Genomic DNA, 18,012 nt, shown 5'->3' with positions numbered 1-18,012 from the left:
TAGGTCCACCTGTCAAGCAGCCGGGCAGGGCGAATGTGCTTGGATCGTTAAGGCACTTAAGAGGACAGCCAGTCCAGGGTGGTCGAGGGAGCAGTAGACAGCCACTGGAGTCAGCTCCTCCTCCCACTCCCAAGTTGTGATGTTGGAAACTTTCTGGACCGCCCCCAAATCCTCCCTGCCAGCATCTGTCCTAAGGAACTCATCCTTTCCCTCACGCTCTGCCCTGAAGAGGCTTGATGATGGATCGATTCTTCGGTCAACTGGGCTTGGTTTCGGGATGCCCCCGCCCTGCTTCCCTCACTGGGCTGGGAGAGCGGGAGTCTCCATCCCTCGTCCTGCTCCTGTCCTTGTGAGGTCCGACAGGCAGGTGGAAGGAGAGGGGAGCGAGCGAGTTGATGTCTGTGCGGTGCTGGGAGGCCCGGTCCCAGGGCTGAATGTTGGAGATGGACCCAGGCTGGGAACACCTGGGGCACCAAGGTCCCGTAGGGCTTCGGGTCACGCATGCCCTCTGGGCCAGAAGGTGCCCAGCCCGGGCTGAGCCCTCGCTGCCGCCGCCCACGAGTCAAAGGCAATCCGTCAGAGCCCCGGCACACTGCCTGCACAGGGCACGGGGGCGGGGGCCAGTCCTACTTCACCAACAACCACCGCCCGGTCCGGAAGAAGTGCTCAATTTGCTCCAGGGTCCGGCCCTTGGTCTCCGGCACACAGCATCCCGTGAAGACCAGATTCACCAGGCAGATGGCGGCAAAGAATAGGAAGGGGACCTCAAGGCCGAAGTCGTCCTGTGGGGCGATCACGAGAGCCTCCTTACCCGGGGCGGCGTGGCTCGGCTGCTGCCAGGCATTGCCGGGGTGGGACGGGATGGGACGGGAGGGAGCTCGACCACATAGGACTGAGAATCCACGGGAAGCAGTTTGAACCCATGGGGGTAATACCATATGGTTCTGGGCTGGGGAGGCTTTTCCCATCCAGCACCTCGCGGTAGCTCCGAGCTTCTTTGGAAACAGATGCCGAGTGCGGAAGGGAAGAGTAGCTTGGGGAAAGGCCTCAAAAGCCCACCCTCCAGAGTAGCCCCACAGCCACCGTTTGCCCACGTGAGCCTCCCCTCCCTCCCGAGTGGCCGAAGGACTCACCACCACCAGGAGGAAGGCCTTGGTCAGGGCGAAGGCCGTGAGCCAGCTGACGAGCACGCAGAGCCCCGAGGCCACGCCCCGCGCCTTCAGCGGGAGGACCTCCGACATGAGCAGCCACGTGATGGGACCCCAACCCATGGCGTAACCTGGCGAGGAGAGGGGAAGAGGAAAACGGACAGCTGGGACACGGCCCAGCTCCACAGAGTGCAGCCCTTCCACACGCTCAGGTAGACACCCCCAACCAGGAGAACCCCCCATCCTCACACTCCAGGCCTGGGGCTCCGGGCCCAGAACGGCCCTCTCCTGCTGGCAACTGCTCTCGGCCCAGGCCTCCCACCCTGGGATGTTGGGGGGGCCGATGGGCGGGCAGACAGACGGCACTCACCCATGATGAAGAGCATGGTGGCAATGAGGGGTATCAGGGTGATGTAGTTGGGGGACTCCGGAGCGGCAATGGGCCCTGGGTCCCCCAGGGCTCCGCTGGGATGGGGCACGGTGCTGTTATGAATTTCGCGCGGCGCCGTAAGGAGGACGTAGAGCCCCAGGGCCAGGTTGGCGGCAAACATGACCGAAGCTGAACAGAGGAGAGAGAGGGGTGAGGGGAACCCTTTAGAGGGAAGGGTTGCAGCCTGTGTCTGAGGAGCCCCTCAGAGGGAGGGATGAGAGCACGAGGAGCAGAGATCCAGGAGCAGTTGTTTGCCTTCGGTGCCAAAGTCCCCAGGCCGACCCACCCCTGCCCCGAAGGCCGGCGCCGTACCCGAGACGAACAGGAGTATCTTCCTCCCGGCCTTGTCCATGGTGGCGGCGGCGATGAGCACAGACACGAGGCGCACGGCCCCCACGATGGCGGCATCGTACTCCGGGCGCTGTGGGGGCACAGGGGCACAGGAAGTAAGGGGGCTTGGCTGTGCCCGCCAGGGCAGCTCCCTCACTCTCAGTCCTGATCCCAAAGGGACCCGGTGGTCTCCCCCAGGAGGGGCTTTCCCCTTCCCATCACCCCCATCACAGTTCTTTATTGAGTGCCCACGGGGGCTCGCTCTCTTCTTCAGAGAAGCGCGAGGTCCAGTGGATAGAGCATGGGCCTGGGAGTAAGAAGGATCCGGGTTCTAATTCCACTCTTCCACTTGTCTGCTGGGTGACCTGGGGCAAGTCACTTAACTTCTCTGTGCCTCAGTTGCCTCATCCGTGAAATGGGGATTGAGGCTGTGAGGCCCATTGTGGGACAGGGACTGTGTCCAACCTGACAACTTTGTATCTACCCCAGCGTTTAGTTCAGTGCCTGGCACTGTAAAATGCCACAGTTATTATCATTAGTGGGCCTCTTCCTGCCTTCAGGCAGCCCCTAAGGATGATGACTATGGAAAGGCTGGAACCTGAGTGTCCAGGATACCAGAGCTCTGTGGGTCCTGGACCAGCTTAAAGCGGGGGCAGAAGAAGGGAGAGCAGGGGAAGGCAGGGGAGGGGGCTCTCACCAGGAATCCAGCAGTGCCCTTGAAGATGGACTGCAGGTAGACCAGGATGGGGGTGATTCCCGTCAACTGCTGCAGGAAGCGCATCAGCACGGAGATGAAGATGGGCTTGTAGACAAATGGATCCTTGATCTCGGCCCAGTTCATACGTCCATTCTAGACACCCAAAGCAGCAGTCAGGTGGCCCGGCCCGGAGGGAGGGTTAGGGGCTGGATGGGCAGGACTCACCGCCCGGGGATTTAACTGGAAGCGAGTCACTTAACGGTTTCTGTCTCAGTGCTAACTGTGCGCATCGTGTGATCTCGGCTGAGTCACTTAACCTACCTGGGCCTTGGGTTCCCGCTTGGGCAGGTGGTTTGTCAGCAGAGGGATTCCCATTACCAATCAAACAAGGGAATTTATCGAGCGCTCACTGTGTGCTGAGCACTACAATGAGTGCTTTGGGGAGTACAGCAGATCAGAAGAGAAGCAGCCTAGCTCAGTGGATAGAGCGTGGGCCTAGGAGTCAGAAGGACCTGAGTTCTAATCCCTGCTCTGCCACTTGTCTGCTGTATGACCTTAAGCATGTCATTCACTTCTCTGTGCCTCAGTTCCCTCTTCTGGAAAATGGGGATTAAGACTGTGAGCTCTATGTGGGACAGGGACCGTGCCCAACCAATTACCTTGTATCTATTCCAGTGCTTAGTACAGTGCCTGGCACATAGTGAGTGCTTAACAATTATCATCAGTAAACGTGATCCCTGCCCTTAAGGCGCTTACAATTTATTCAAAGTTCTCCCTGTCTGAAGTGGGATCTATTTTCAAAAGGGACCATCCAGTTGAAGGTGTTAATCTCAGTTATTTTTGAATGGATTATGCATGGCAGATTAGATTTCCTCCCATCTGAGCCTGCCTCCCCACTGACTCTCTGCCCACAGCAGGGCAGCTGCAGTTGACAAGGGGAGTTCTTGGCGGGTTCCCTTGACCTGGGGCTTCCCGCCTCCTGAGGACAGAGCATCGGCCTGGGAGTCGGATGGTTACGGGTTCTAATCCTGGCAGACTAACCACTTGTCTGCTGTGCCTCACTTACCTCATCTGTAAAATGGGGCTGGGGACTGTAATTCCCATGTGGGACAGGATCTATGTCCAACCCGATTTGCTTGTACCCACCCCAGCGCTTAGTACAGTGCCTGGCACATAGTAAGTGCTTAACAAATGCCACAGTTGCTATTACACCCAGAACCATCTCTTCCTCTCCTTTTCATTCCTGCCGAGCATTCTTCCCGGAGACTCCCCTCCCGATTCAGGCAGATGGGCGGGGACTGGGATTCCCAAGGAAGTCTCGGGGTGTCCAGCCCTTTCCCCCTTCCTTCCGGCCCCAGTACCCGGCTCTGGGCGGTCTCCTGGATCTGCTGGAATTCCTGGCAGATGTCTGTGTCCTTGCCCCGCAGCCAGGCCAGTGCCCGCAGAGCCTCTTCATCCTTGCCCTGGGAAAGCAGGAAGCGTGGGGAGTCGGGCATGAAGCACAGCAGGAGGATCATGACCAGCACAGGCACCTCGCCCGCCACTGCCAGCCAGCGCCAGGGCAACTTCAGACCTGGGGAGGGCAGGGAAAACACCGGATCAATCATCCCCATTGATCTGGGGTCTTCTCCTCCTCCCGCCACCCGCCTCTTCCTTACCCCGGGGATTTGTTCCAGTGTACTCTCCCAAGCGTCTAGTACAGTGCTCTGCGCACAGAAAGCACTCAATAGATAGGATTGAACTGACTGACTCCCCCCATACTTGCCCAGGGCATAGAGGGAGAGGGAACCGAAGACAGCCATGATCTGGGGTGTGGCTCCCAACATCCCTCGGACCCTGGGATGGGAGATCTCGGAGACATACACCTGCAAGATAAAAAACATGGCAGGAGACAGATGGGGGGCCTGGGTCCTCGCTACAGACCTGCTCTGTGATCTGGGGCAAGCTACTTCACCTCTCTGGGCCCCCTCATGTCCAGTGGGGACTCAGCTTCTGGTCTTCTTCTATTACTGGTTTCAGCTGTAATCAAGCTTCAGCCTTCTGCTACTTATCCAGCTAACAAGAGGGAAAGACCTAGGTTCTAATCCTGCCTCAGCCACTTGACTACTCTGTGACATTGGGTAAGTCACTTCACTTCTCTGGGCCTCGGTTACCTCATCTGTAAAATGGAGATTAAGACTGTGAGCCCCCATGTGGGACATGGACCGTGTCCAACCTAATTAACTTGTATGGACCCCAGCGCTTAGTACAGTGCCTGGCACTTAATAAATACCATAAAACATACCGATAGGACTCTGTTGGCCAAAACCTTTCTTACCTGGGCAGTGGTTTCCACTTTTTCCTTACCCATTTTGAATTAGACATCCCGATTATTGGAGAAAACAGATTTTCATGACTTCATCATTTAAAATCTAGCCACTAGCCTGACTAGAAACAAGGGCTCTGCACAAGACAGGCACTCAGAACATGCCGGGGTGGTGGTGGTGGTGATGATGACGATGAAGGAATGAGGATGACCAGCATAGCCTCAGTTAACTAGCCAGAACATGTGGGTGAAAGGGGGTAGCTTCTGCTCCTGGTGGGAGGCAGGGGACAGCAGAAACAGGCTGGGGTTTATGGCTCGAGTTCTATTTTTGTCTTTCCACCTGCAAAGTCCCCTCAGGCAGCTCTGCGGATTGACTCTGGACATCAGCCAGTGGCAAAAATCTCATTTGACTGCAATATGTGCCCTGACCCCACCCACTTTATCCAGTCCCCACTTCGCCCCACTCCCTTCCCTCGCTGCTCCTGTCTCTAAATGGAAAATGGAACTATCTTCCCCCACCAACATGAGATTCCTTGAAACCAGAGGAGGAAGGAGAAGCAGAGGCCACAAGCATCTGATTTCTTGGACACCCTGCTGGGGATGGGGGAAGGGAAGCCGCACTTACTGTCAGGGTTGTGCTAACTTTTCTCTTTCCCTGCTCTCCGCCTGCCCCTACCCCGGGGTTCCCTGCCCCATCAGTTGGCAGAACCTGACCTGAGAAGGCAGGCTGATACGCTAGCACCAAGGAGAGCCTGAGAGAAGGTCTCAGGGAGTGACATTCACTTCCCTCTCTGGGCCTGCATTGCTCAATGTGGACTTTCTCTCATTGAGCAACCCTGGGGTTGCAGTGTTAGGAAACTAATGGGAAGTAGCTGCTGAAATTAGCCAGAAGGGAAAGGGCCAGTCCAGTGTGGATGGCAGGGGAAGGGCCTCAGCTGCACTCTGGGGAGCCAAGGGGCCCAAGAAGCCAACCTAGGTCTCTTTCCTTTTTTTAATGGTCTTTGTTAAGCGCTTACTATGTGCCAGGCACTGTACTAAGCACTGGGGAAGCAGCGTGGCTCAGTGGAAAGAGCCTGGGCTTTGGAGTCACAGGTCATGGGTTCAAATCCCGGCTCCGCCACTTGTCAGCTGTGTGACTTTGGGCAAGTCACTTAACTTCCCTGCGCCTCAGTTACCTCATCTGGAAAATGGGGATTAAGACTGTGAGCCACCTGTGGGACAACCTGATTACCTTGTATTCTCCCCAGTGCTTAGAACAGTGCTTTGCACATAGTAAGCACTTAATAAAAGCCATTATTATTATTATTACAAATTAATCAGGGTGGACTCAGTCCCTGTCCCACAAGGGGCTCACAGTCTCAATCCCCATTTTCCAGGTAAAGTATCTGAGGCACAGAGAAGTTAAGGGATTTGCCCAAGGTTACGTAGCAGACAAGTGGCAGAGCCAGGATTAGAACCCAGGACCATGCTCTACCCACTAAGGCACACTGCTTCATTTGTCTTCAGCCCCCCCCCCCCCCCCCAACCCGGACCCATTTGCTATCTCACTTCTGGTAGCAGGGGGGGAGTGAGGAGGGACCTCTATTAAACACTAAACTGAACTCCTGAGGAAAATGGCGAGATGGTAACCTCAGTATCCATGAGAGCTTCCAAGAAAGGAAGAGCTATTTGTCTGCTTGACATGGGCAGGGAACATGTCTGCTAACTCTGTATTATACTCCGCCAAGCGCTTAGTACAGTGCTGTACACATAGTAAACCCTCAATCGATACCATTGATGGTGCTCTGAACACAGTAAGCGCTCAACAAAGATGACTGAATGAATGAATGGATTGATTTTCCTGGAATATTCAGTCACTCCCCTCTGGGAATCAGGGACCTGGAACAGAAGGCCTCAAGGTCCCTTCCAGCTCAAGGCCTCTTTCTTGTTCTGGGTATTGCTGTCCCTAACATTCCTCTAGACTGTAAACTCATCATGGGCAGGGAATGTGTCTGTTAAATTGTTATATTGTACTCTTCCAAGAGCTTAGTAGAGGGCTCTGCACACAGCAAGTGCTCAACAAATAAGATTGACTGATTGATTTCCTGGGAGACAGAAAAGAGAAGTGCCATTCTGCAGATGGGAAAACTGAGGTCCATAGCAGAGGAATGGGAGGCCAGGCTCCAGGGCTCCACTCTTAATAGGTTTGTTATCATGGTGACTAACCGGGACACTCAGCCTCAGGACGGTCAAGCCCCCAGCCACTTTTTTTAACTGGCATTTATTAAGAGCTTACTATGTGCAAAACACTGTTCTAAGCGTTGTGGAGGTTACAAGGGGATCATGTTGTCCCACGGGGGCTCACAGTCTTAATCCCCATTTTACAGATGAGGTAACTGAGGCATAGAGAAGTTAAGTGACTTGCCCAAAGTCACACAGCTGACAGCGTGGCTCAGTGGAAAGAGCCCGGGCTTTGGAGTCAGAGGTCATGGGTTCAAATCCCGGCTCCACCAATTGTCAGCTGGGTGACTTTGGGCAAGTCACTTCACTTCTCTGTGCCTCAGTTACCTTACCTGTAAAATGGGGATGAAGACTGTGAGCCCCCCGTGGGACAACCTGATCACCTTGTATCCTCCCCAGCGCTTAGAACAGTGCTGTGCACATAGTAAGCACTTAACAAATACCAAAATTATTATTATTATTATTAATTGGCAGAGCTGGGATTTGAACCCATGACCTCTGGCTCCAAACCCCTGCTCTTTCCACTGAGCCACGCTGCTTCTCTAGCTGCTTCTTCTGGCTCTGCCACTCTCAGGCAACCCCGTGGGAGGGCCCAAGATCTCGCGTCGCGATTCGTGCCGGGAAACGGGGACCGGGGCAGGAGACGGGTCCTTACGGGGATGCAGGCGGCCGTGAGTCCCCCGGCAAAGCCCGTCAGCATCCTCCCCAGCAGCAGCATCCACAGGCCGCTGGCGCCGGCCATGAGCGCGTAGCCGGCCACCGAGGGCAGGGCCGAGAACATGATGCTCAGCTTCCGGCCCAGCAGGTCGTTGAGGAGCATGGCACTCAGGCCTCCCGCGGCCGCCCCGAGAGTGAACACCGACTGAGGAAGGAGAGGGGGAGCCCTGGTCAGCTCGGCTGGCTGCCTGGGAGGTGGCGGGTGGTGGGGGGACCCTGGGTCTTGTTCCCCTCCCTCTTAAACCCGGTCGCCCAGGTGCCAGGCCCAGCCAGAAAAGACCGCAGGACAGGCAGGTCCCCTCTCCCTGGGCTCCGTCCGCTCCCAAGAGGCCTCTGAGGTAACAAGTGGAAGAGGCCGGGATGACCCAGGGTCCTTTAGAGCAAATGTAACCTCCACTGTCTCAGGTCTTGCCAGGGCCAGGACGGTTTTCACTTCCTGATAAGCACTGTACTTCGCTCTCGCCTGTCCCGCCATCGACCCCCGGCCCACGTCATCCCCCGGGCCTGGAATGCCCTCCCTCTGCCCATCCGCCAAGCTAGCTCTCTTCCTCCCTTCAAGGCCCTGCTGAGAGCTCACCTCCTCCAGGAGGTCTTCCCAGACTGAGCCCCTTCCTTCCTCTCCCCCTCGTCCCCCTCTCCATCCCCCAAATCTTACCTCCTTCCCTTCCCCACAGCACCTGTATATATGTATATATGTTTGTACATATTTATTACTCTATTTATTTATTTATTTATTTTATTTGTACATATCTATTCTATTTATTTTATTTTGTTAGTATGTTTGGTTTTGTTCTCTGTCTCCCCCTTTTAGACTGTGAGCCCACTGTTGGGTAGGGACTGTCTCTATATGTTGGCAATTTGTACTTCCCAAGCGCTTAGTACAGTGCTCTGCACATAGTAAGCGCTCAATAAATACAATTGATGATGATGATGATGGAAGAGCTGGCTCACCGGAGGAACTTGGAGGTATTCGTTCACTCATTCAATCGTATTGATTGAGCGCTTAGTGTGTGCAGAGCACTGTACTAAGTGCTTGGGATGTACAAGTTGGCAACATATGGAGACGGTCCCTACCCAACAGCGGGCTTACAGTCTAGAAGGGGGTAGAGGAGAAGGCTACATGACAAGGGGGAGGAGCAAGAGGAGGAGGAAGACGTTCGATGGGTGGGGGTTGGGAGGACTCCATAAAAGGAGATTCTGCAAGGGAAAATTCTGGGAGAAAACTCGGCCTGGGAAAGTCCTGAGGACAGGACTCTGACAGGGGGAGGGGTTTTGATAATAATAATACTTGCGGTATTTGTTAAGCGCTTACTATGTGCCAGTCACTCTACTAAGCGCTGGGATGGATACAAGGTAATCAGGTTGGACATAGTCTCTGTCCCACATAGGGTTCACAGCCTTGATCTCCATTTTAAAGATGAGGCCACTGAGGCACAGAGAAGTGAAGCGACTTGCCCAAGGTCACATAGTAGACGAGTGGCAGAGCTGGGATTAGAATCCCTTCTTGGATTCTGTGGTCCCTCCACTCTGCTCCCAAACCTCTTCACTGTGGGGGGATGTTGGGTTTGATAATGAGGGATCAGGCCTGGGGAGGCCAGGACCCCCCAGGCCGGGGGCCCTGGGGCTGCTGTCTGACAGGGCAGGGGAGATCCCAGTGGGCTGGGCCTGGGAATTCTTATAGAGCTGAACCTGGATCTCTGGCTCCTTACCCCAAACCAGGACGATTCCACCTTGGTCATGTGCAGCGCGGGGTTGGAGGAGCTCTCCAGAGCCGGGATGACGGGCGACGTGTACACCAGCGCAAAGCCGAAACTGAAGTTGCCCAGCACGGCTGCAAAGGCGGCGAGGAAGAGACGCTTGTTCTGTGGAGCCCTGGAGGCCGAGGGGACAGAGCCGTGAGCCTGCCATCTTCCCCGCCCACCCCCCTCACCGTGCCCCACTCCTCATCCTCCCCCCTCAAACCAGAGTCTGGGAAGCATCATCACCCAGAGCTGATCTCCTTCTCTCCTGAGGAAATGAGTTTAAACAGCAGCATGAGGGATTTAGGTCAGACACATTATAATAATGATGATAATAATAATAATAATAATTGTAGTATTTTTGCCACAAACGTGCCAAGGACTGTATTAAGGTCTGGGGTAGATACAAGATATTCAGGTGCCACGTGGGGCTCACAGTCTAAGTAGGAGGGAGAACAGGGATTGAATCCCCATTTTGCAGAGGTAACTGAGGCATAGAGAGGTTAAGTGACTTGCCCAAGGTCACACAGTGGAAGAGTGGTGGAGCCGGAATTAGAACCTGGGTCCTCTGACCCCCTAGACCTGTGTTCTTTCTATTGGGACATGATGCTTCTCACGTGAGAGATACATTTCTGAAGGCAAGGCCTGCTAGACAGGGAAGTCTCCTTCTCAAAACTTTTAAGGATTGGAGAGACCCCCCTCCCCGACCTGTTTGCCCTGGACAAAGTGGAAGCCTGCCTGGAGGCGGGGGCTTGGTTTGGATGACCTCACAAGGTCACTTCCAGGCTGGCCCGGGAATGGCGGAGAGTCAGAAGAGAGCTGTGGGAGAGGTGACCTTCGTGGGGGCTTGGACTTCTCCGGGATTCTGAAGGACCAGCCCTGCTGCTCCTTTCACAAACCTGGGGGAGAGTGGCATGCCAGAAAGGGTCGGATTATGGTATTGTGGAAATGGGCATTTGGGAGGGCAGAGGACTGTGACCAAGGCCCTGGGATTAATCACTTGTATTTTCTGAGAACCTACTGGGTTTGGAACACTGTATTAAGAATCTTGGAAGACTGAAAGAATCAGACATAATCTCAGTCCTCTAGCAGGGGAGACAAGGATAAAAATAAGAATTTAGAGCTAGGAGGTGGAGGAATATATCCATAAATTGGGGCGGGGGACTCGGGCATCCCATCTTCCAGGAGGGCAGGGGCTTTGGACAGGGCAGCGGGGGCTGGGAAGGGCAAAGGGAGGATCCTGCTGGTCTAGAGCTTTCTCGATGCTCCTTGCCCACTCCAGTCCTTCACCTGTCCTCCCATTCTCCCTGTCCCGTCCTCCCTCCCTGGTCCTAGCCCCCTCATCCTCCCGACTCCGTTCTTTGCTCCCCTCACCCCAGGTCCTCCCTCTCTGGTCCTTGGTCCCCCATCCCTAGTCCTCGGTCTCCCCATCCCTGGTCTTCCATCCTCACTCCCTGGTCCTTGCCCCCCTACCCCCGATCCTTGGTCCCCTATCCCTGGTCCTCCATCCTCCCTCCCCGGTCCTTGTCCCCCCTTCTCTGATCCTCCATCCTCCATCCCTGGTCCTCCATCCTCTCTCCCTGGTCCTCGGTCCCCGCTTCTCTGGTCCTCCATCCCCCAACCCGGGTCCTCCATCCCTGGTCCTCCATCCTCCTTCCCTGGTCCTCGGTCCCCCTTCTCTGGTCCTCCGTCACCCCCTTCTGGTCCTCCAACCCCCCTCCCTGATCTTCCATCCTCCCTCCCTGGTCCTCGGTCCCCCTTCTCTGGTCCTCCGTCCCCGATCCCTGGTCCTTTATCCCTGGTCCTCGCCCCCCATCCCTGGTCCTCGGTCCCCACCCCTGGTCCTCGGTCCCCCTTCTCTGCTCCTCCAACCTCCCTCCCTGATCCTCCATCCTCCCTCCCTGGTCCTTGGTCCCTCTTCTCTGGTCCTCCGTCCTCCATCCCTGGTCCTCCATCCCTGGTCCTCGTCCCCCATCCCTGGTCCTCGGTCCCCCCTCTCTGGTCCTCCAACCCCCCTCCCTGATTCTCCATCCTCCCTCCCTGGTCCTCGGTCCCCCCTTCTCTGGTCCACCGTCCCCCATCCCTGGTCCTCCCTCCCTGGTCCTCGCCCCCCCATTCCTGGTCCTCGGCCCCCCTCTCTGGTTCTCCAACCCCCATCCCTGATTCTCCATCCTCCCTCCCTGGTCCTCGGTCCCCCCTTCTCTGGTCCTCCGTCCCCCATCCCTGGTCCTCCATCCCTGGTCCTCGGTCCCCCCTCTCCGGTCCTCCAACCCCCATCCCTGATCCTCCCTCCTCCCTCCTTGGTCCTCGGTCCCCCTTCTCTGGTCCTCCTTTCCCCCGCCCTTGCCCCCGCTCCCCGCCATCCCCGCCATCCCCGCAGCCAGCCAGCCGTGCCCCTGCCCGCTCCTCCTCCTCCTCCTCCTCCTCCTCCTCTGTGCCCCCCGGTCGGCGCCCCCCGGGGCCGGGGTCTCACTTGGCGGGGCCGGCGGGGGTCGGGCTGGGCGGCTCCTCGGGGAAAGTGTCGTAGTCCGGCCCGGGCTCCCGCAGCAGCGGCTCCTGCATGGTGCGGGTCGGGGGAGGGTCCGGGGACCAGGGAAGGATGCTCGAGGCCCGGCTACCCTGCGGGCCCGCACACCGCTGCAAAATCCCAAATGCTCCTCCTCCTCCTCCTCCTCCTCCTGCTGCTGCTGCTGCTGCTGCAAAACTGCTCCTGCTGCAAACCTACTGTTAATCCCTCCTCCTCCGCCTTCTGAGCCGGGGGTGGTGGGGGAGATGCCAGGCAGGGCAGGGCTGGCCTGCCTCCGGCTACACCCCAAAGAGGAACCGGGCAGGGGGCGGGAGAGGGGCTGAGCCCAGCCTCCAGGCCCCGGGGAAAGCCCCGGCCTGGCCCGCAGCCCGGCACCATCCTTCCTTCCTCCCCGTCACCGCTTCTCCCGGGGACGCCCCACGCCCCACTGCACCACAATTCGAGCATTCAGTCATTCCAGTGTATTTTTTGAGCGCTGACTGTGTGCACAGCACTGGACTAAGCGCTTGGGAAGGACAAGTCGGCAACAGATAGAGACGGTCCCTACCCAACAACGGGCTTGCAGTCTAGAAGGGGGAGACAGACAACAACAACAGAAAATAGACAGGTGTAAGCATTCAATTCAATCAAATTTATTAAGCGCTTACTGTGTGCAGAGCACTGGACTAAGCGCTTGGGAAGGACAAGTCGGCAACAGAAAGAGACGGTCCCTACCCAACAACGGGCTCGCAGTCTAGAAGGGGGAGACAGACAACTCACAGTCTAGAAGGGGGGAGACAGACAACAACAACAAAAAATAGACAGGTGTAAGCATTCAATTCAATCGAATTTATTAAGCGCTTACTGTGTACACAGCACTAGACTAAGCGCTTGGGAAGTACAAGTAGGCGACATATAGAGATGGTCCCTACCCAACAACAGGCTCACAGTCTAGAAGGGGGAGACAGACAACTCACAGTCTAGAAGGGGGAGACAGACAACAAGACAAAACAAGTAGATAGGGGTAAGCATTCACTTCAATAACATTTATTAAGCGCTTACTGGAGCACTGTACTAAACTCTTGGGAAAGCACCCTACAGCAATAAGGTGTGACGATCCCTGCCCATAGCGCGCTCACCGCCTGTGGAGTGGGACACACAGACATCAATACAAATAGACAGCAACTTGGCACATAGTAAGCGCTTAACAAATACCATCATTATTAAATAAAATGACAGATAATAATGATAGCATTTCTTAAACACTTACTATGTGCCAAATGCTGTTCTTAAGCGCTGGGGGAGAGAGAAGGTGATCAGGTTGTCCGTCATGAGGCTCACAGTCTTAATCCCCAGAACTGAGGCACAGAGAAGTTGTGACTTACCCAAAGTCACACAGCTGACAAGTGGCAGAGCAGGATTAGAACCCACGACCTTTGACTCCCAAACCTGTGCTCTTTCCATTTAGCCACACTGCTTCTCTAAATAGATAGATATGTAAGTGTGGAGTAATGGCTAAAGCCCGGGCTTGGGAGTCATGGGTTCTAATCCCGTTTCTGTCACTTGCCTGCTGTGTGACCTTGGACAAGTCACTTCACTTCTCCGGGCCTCAATTCCCTTATCTGTAAAATAGGGATTAAGACTGTGTGCCCCATGTGGGACAGGGATTGTGTCCAACCCGATTTGCTTGTCCCCACCCCCAGAGCTTAGTACAGTGCCTGACACATAGTAAGCACTTAACAAATACCGTCATCATCATCATCAAGGGCTGTAGGGCGTGGAGAGGAGGGGGTGCAGAAGGGAGTGGGAGATGAGGAAAAGTGGGGCTTAGTCTGGGAAGGCCTCTTGGAGGAGATGTGCCTTCAGTAGGGCTTTGAAGAGTGGGGAGAGTAATTGTCCGGCAGATTTGAGGAGGGAGGGCGTTCCAGACCAGAGGTAGGATGTGGGCCAGGGGTCGGCAGTGAGATACAGTGGGGTGGCAGTGGGGTGGGGGCTCCCTGTCACCCTCTGGGCTCTGGGCATCACCACCCCCACCTCCCCCCACCCAAGTTGTGGCATGGATGAATCTTTTCCCTTTCTGGGGCAGAGAAAGCCCAGAGAGGGAGAGCCACTTACCCAGGGTCACACAGGAATTGGAGACAAAGGCTGGACTCAGTAGGCTCTGGCTGGAGGGGAGAACTGAGGTTGCTTCCTCTTTAGAGTCCTGGGGAAGAGACAAGTCTATAGTGCTTCCAAGCTAGAAAACCCCAGAATTCCCAGGCAGGGGTTTTCTGTCCCAGGAGACTGGGCGTTGGAGGAACAGAGGACTGAACAGCCGGGGCTGGGGATGGCCAGAGGAGGATGTGCCACCCTTCACAGTCTGCCCTGCCCTGCCCTGCCCTGGCTTTACCATATAGCTCTAGGCAGCCACCTGGGCGGCCGGGCTGTTTGTGTGGGAGGGGCACCGTTTTAGCTCACAATCCGCTAGAGGCGGATGCGGAGGGGGAAGAAATCCGGCCTCCTCGTTTCCCCAGGGAGAACAGGGTGGTTTAGTGGATTGAGCACAGACCCCGGAGTCAGAAGGACCTGGGTTCTAATCCAAGTCCATCACTTGTCTGCCAGGCGATCTTGGGCAAGTCATTTCATTTTTCTGGGTCTCAGTTACCCCATCTGTAAAATGAGGATTATGACTGGGAGCCCCATGTGGGACAGCGACCTTATCCAACCTGATTATCTTGTATCTACCCAGTGCATAGTACAGTGTCTGGCACATAGTAAGTGCTTAACAAATACCATAACTCCCCCCACCTCAAAAAACCCCCAACAACTCATGGGGTGGGCCTAGATGTGGAGGGAGGGAAGACAGCGAGATTGGTCCCGAGCTGCAAGTCTGAATGCAGACATTTCAACCTGGATTAGGAGATTCCGGGTGAATTCACTGGGCAAGAGTGGGCAGGGAGTGAATCTGCCCGCTCTGTTGTATTGTATACTCCCAAATGCTTAAGTACAGTGCTCTGCACTCGGTAAATGTTCAATAGAGATCACTGATGACTATAAGCTCATTGTGAGGAGGGAGTGGGTCTACCAACTCTGTTAATGTTGTACTCTCCCAAGCACTTAGTACAGGGTTGAGCACAGAGTAAGCACTCAATAAATATGATTGGTTGGTTGGTTGAGCAGCTCCACAATGGGAGAAAATCCTGGAGCAGAGAGTGGTGAGGGACAGAGGCACTACACGGTCACCTAAAAATAATAATTGTGATATGGGTTAAGTGCTTACTGTGTGCCAGACACCATACTTAGCGCTGGGCTGGATACAAGCAAATCGAGTTGGACACAATCCCTGTCCTGCATGGGGCTCTCATCCCTAATCTCCATTTTGCGGGTGGGGTAACTGAGGCACAGAAGAGTTAAGTGACATGCTCAAGGCCACACAGCAGACAAATGCCAGTGGCAGGATTAGAACCCATGACCTTCCGACTCCCAGGGCCGTGCTCTAGCCACTGTGCCGTGCTGCTGGTAGGGGTGGGGTGGGAACAAAGGGCACAGGGTGCCACCCGGGGCCGCCATCAGGGAGTGAGCTCCTGGGCCAGGGCTAGGGAGGGGTGGTGATGGTGGCACACTGGCCACAGGCTAGTGCTCTTTCAAAAGACAAGGCCAAACTGCCATGGGCTCAGGGACTCCATCAGCCCTCTGGTTAGCCCCTTCCCTCGTCCCTCTTCTGGGTCTGAACCAAAGAAAGGGACTGAGTTTCCAGACCTCCCCCTTTCTCCCTACTCTGCAAATGAAGTATTTGTGAAGTGCTTACGATGTGCAGAGCACTGCAGTAAGCGCAGGGTAGGTACCAGAAAATCAGATCCCACAAAGGGCTCACAGTCTAAATAGGAGGGAGAACAATTATTGAAACCCCATTTTGCAGTTGAGGGAACTGAGACCCAGAGAAGTGAAGTGACTTGCTCAAGGTCACACAGCGGTAAGCAGCATCTGAGGCAGTGCTCCCTCTGTTCCTCAGAGAGAGCCCAGGGCATAGCAGAACTGTGGTGGAAATCGCAGAGCACCTACTGAGTGCAAGGCACTGTACTAAGTGGCAGAAAGAAACATGGCCCTTGCCCTCGAGAAGCTTAAAATCTAATGAGGATTTTGCAGTCTAATGAGGAGTTGATCATTTAATGTAATTATGGGAGCTTTTAAGGGTCTCTTGCAAGTTGCGGGCCAGAAAGGGGCCACGAAGAAGTCATGAAGGCTGAGAAGCAGCGTGGCCTAGTGGAAAGGGCATGGGCATGGGAGGACCTGGGTTCTAATCCTAGCTCTGCCACTGGCCAGCTGTGTGACCTTGGGAAAGTCACTTCACTTCTCTGTGCCTCATTTTCCTCCCCTGTAAGATGGGGATTAAATACCTGTTCTCCCTCCTACTTGGACTGTAAGTCCCATGTGGGACAGGGACTGTGTCCGACCTAATTTTCTCGTATCTACCCCAGTGCTTGGCACAGAGTAAGCGCTTAACAAATACTACCATTATGATTATTGTTAGGAGTTAAAGGAGGTCTACCCACTGATGTTGCCCAAAATGCAGCATTACAGTGACTCTACTAGTTGGCCTTTTTCTACTCTCCCAAGTGCTTAGTACAGTGCTCTGCACACAGTAAGCGCTCATTGATTGATGGCTGATTTCATCTGAAGCCTAACCTGGATACTTTTTTCTTTTCCTTTTTGAACCATTGCCAGCTTCAGAATTGAAGGCTAAGGAGTATATTTGTGACTTCTCCAGATTACAGTGACTTCTTAGCAGAGAAGGGCCCTGGCCTCATTGCTTCCAGCAAATATAAGCTTCCACCTCTGAAGGAGGTGGTCAGCAAGTTGGAATCCCAGGCTGACAGAAACGTCTCCACTCTTGTAATTTATTTGAATGTCTATCTCCCTTGTTAGGCTGGAAGCTTCTTGAAGGCAGGGATCTAGTCTGTCATCTGTATTGTATGATCCCAAGCATTTAGTACAGTGCTCTGCACAAAGTAAGCACTCAAAAAGTACCATCAGTTGATTGAATGATTGGGAGGGCAGACTTTGCCTAAAACATGAGTTTGGTGATTTGGCCTTGAGAGTTAAACAGAAACCTAAATTCTGTATGAAAACTAATCTAACTAGGCAATGTTCGGAAAAAACTAAATAAGAAGCAAGCCCACTAACCCCCTTCCCATGGGTCAGGAAAAAAGCCTTTTCCCAAAGATTGTTTGAGTTAGTGTGTCCTTCCATGGAACTGCACACACGTAGTAGTTTTGGTAGCATTTATTGAGTGCCCATTTGGTGTGGCACACTTGGAAGTAGAGAATAACAAAGTGACACATTGACTGACTATGAGGAGCATGTGAGGGGGAGGAGGAAGGGAAGGGGCAGTGAATGCACTGGCCAGGAAGTTCAGGCTCAGGTGCTGTGTGACTTTAGGCAGGGCATCTCACCTCTCTGTGCCTCACTTTTTCCTTATATAAAACGAGACCAACTCTCCCTTTTGGCTGCTCAGGATTGTCGATAGTGACCTGGAATGATATGTATCAAGGAGGTCTTGGGAGAAAGATGAAGGCGAGTTATGAAAATCTTAGCGTCATTTTACGTGTAAGGTCTAGTCGATAACCCGGCCTCCTGCTCCTGAAGATTGCACTCCTGGCCTGATAAGTCTTCTGTCAAATGAGGGGAGGCGTGGTTAGCCCACTGTCCCAGCTAAACAAGCCTCTCTGTACCTTTCTACATCCATCGTCTGCCTCCCAGCCCGAAGTCCCACAGCTCCGTGGACATTAGGGCCCAGAAGAGGTTTCCCGAGGAAGGAAAAGTCCCTCCTAGAGACACACCTAGCAATCTACCTGCCGGACTCCCTAGGAACAGACCTGAAACAAAGCAGCGGAAGGTTGGAGCTGAGCTGCAGGGCTGGGTGCCTGGCCTCAGGTGAATG

At 54.7% G+C, this 18,012-nt stretch overlaps 1 protein-coding gene across 1 annotated transcript; it reads right to left on the bottom strand.

The window, feature by feature from the left end:
- Window positions 1–493: 493 nt before the first annotated feature.
- On the bottom strand, window positions 494–12,213 carry SLC2A6 (solute carrier family 2 member 6). The gene is made up of 10 exons (XM_038745451.1): window positions 12,060–12,213; window positions 9,557–9,719; window positions 7,786–7,992; window positions 4,371–4,470; window positions 3,967–4,178; window positions 2,606–2,758; window positions 1,891–1,999; window positions 1,519–1,707; window positions 1,134–1,279; window positions 494–782 (listed from the first exon to the last, which is right to left on the bottom strand). Exons 1-10 carry the CDS (start codon window positions 12,146–12,148, stop codon window positions 627–629), a joined length of 1,524 nt encoding a protein of 507 aa, XP_038601379.1. The 5' UTR covers window positions 12,149–12,213; the 3' UTR covers window positions 494–626.
- Between the last annotated feature and the right edge of the window lie 5,799 nt (window positions 12,214–18,012).

Source organism: Tachyglossus aculeatus, chromosome 4, assembly GCF_015852505.1.
Source record: "Tachyglossus aculeatus isolate mTacAcu1 chromosome 4, mTacAcu1.pri, whole genome shotgun sequence".
Lineage (NCBI taxonomy): Eukaryota > Metazoa > Chordata > Mammalia > Monotremata > Tachyglossidae > Tachyglossus > Tachyglossus aculeatus.
The sequence above is the reverse complement of the archived record's forward strand: the minus strand, read 5'-3'. Positions and strand labels throughout refer to the sequence as shown.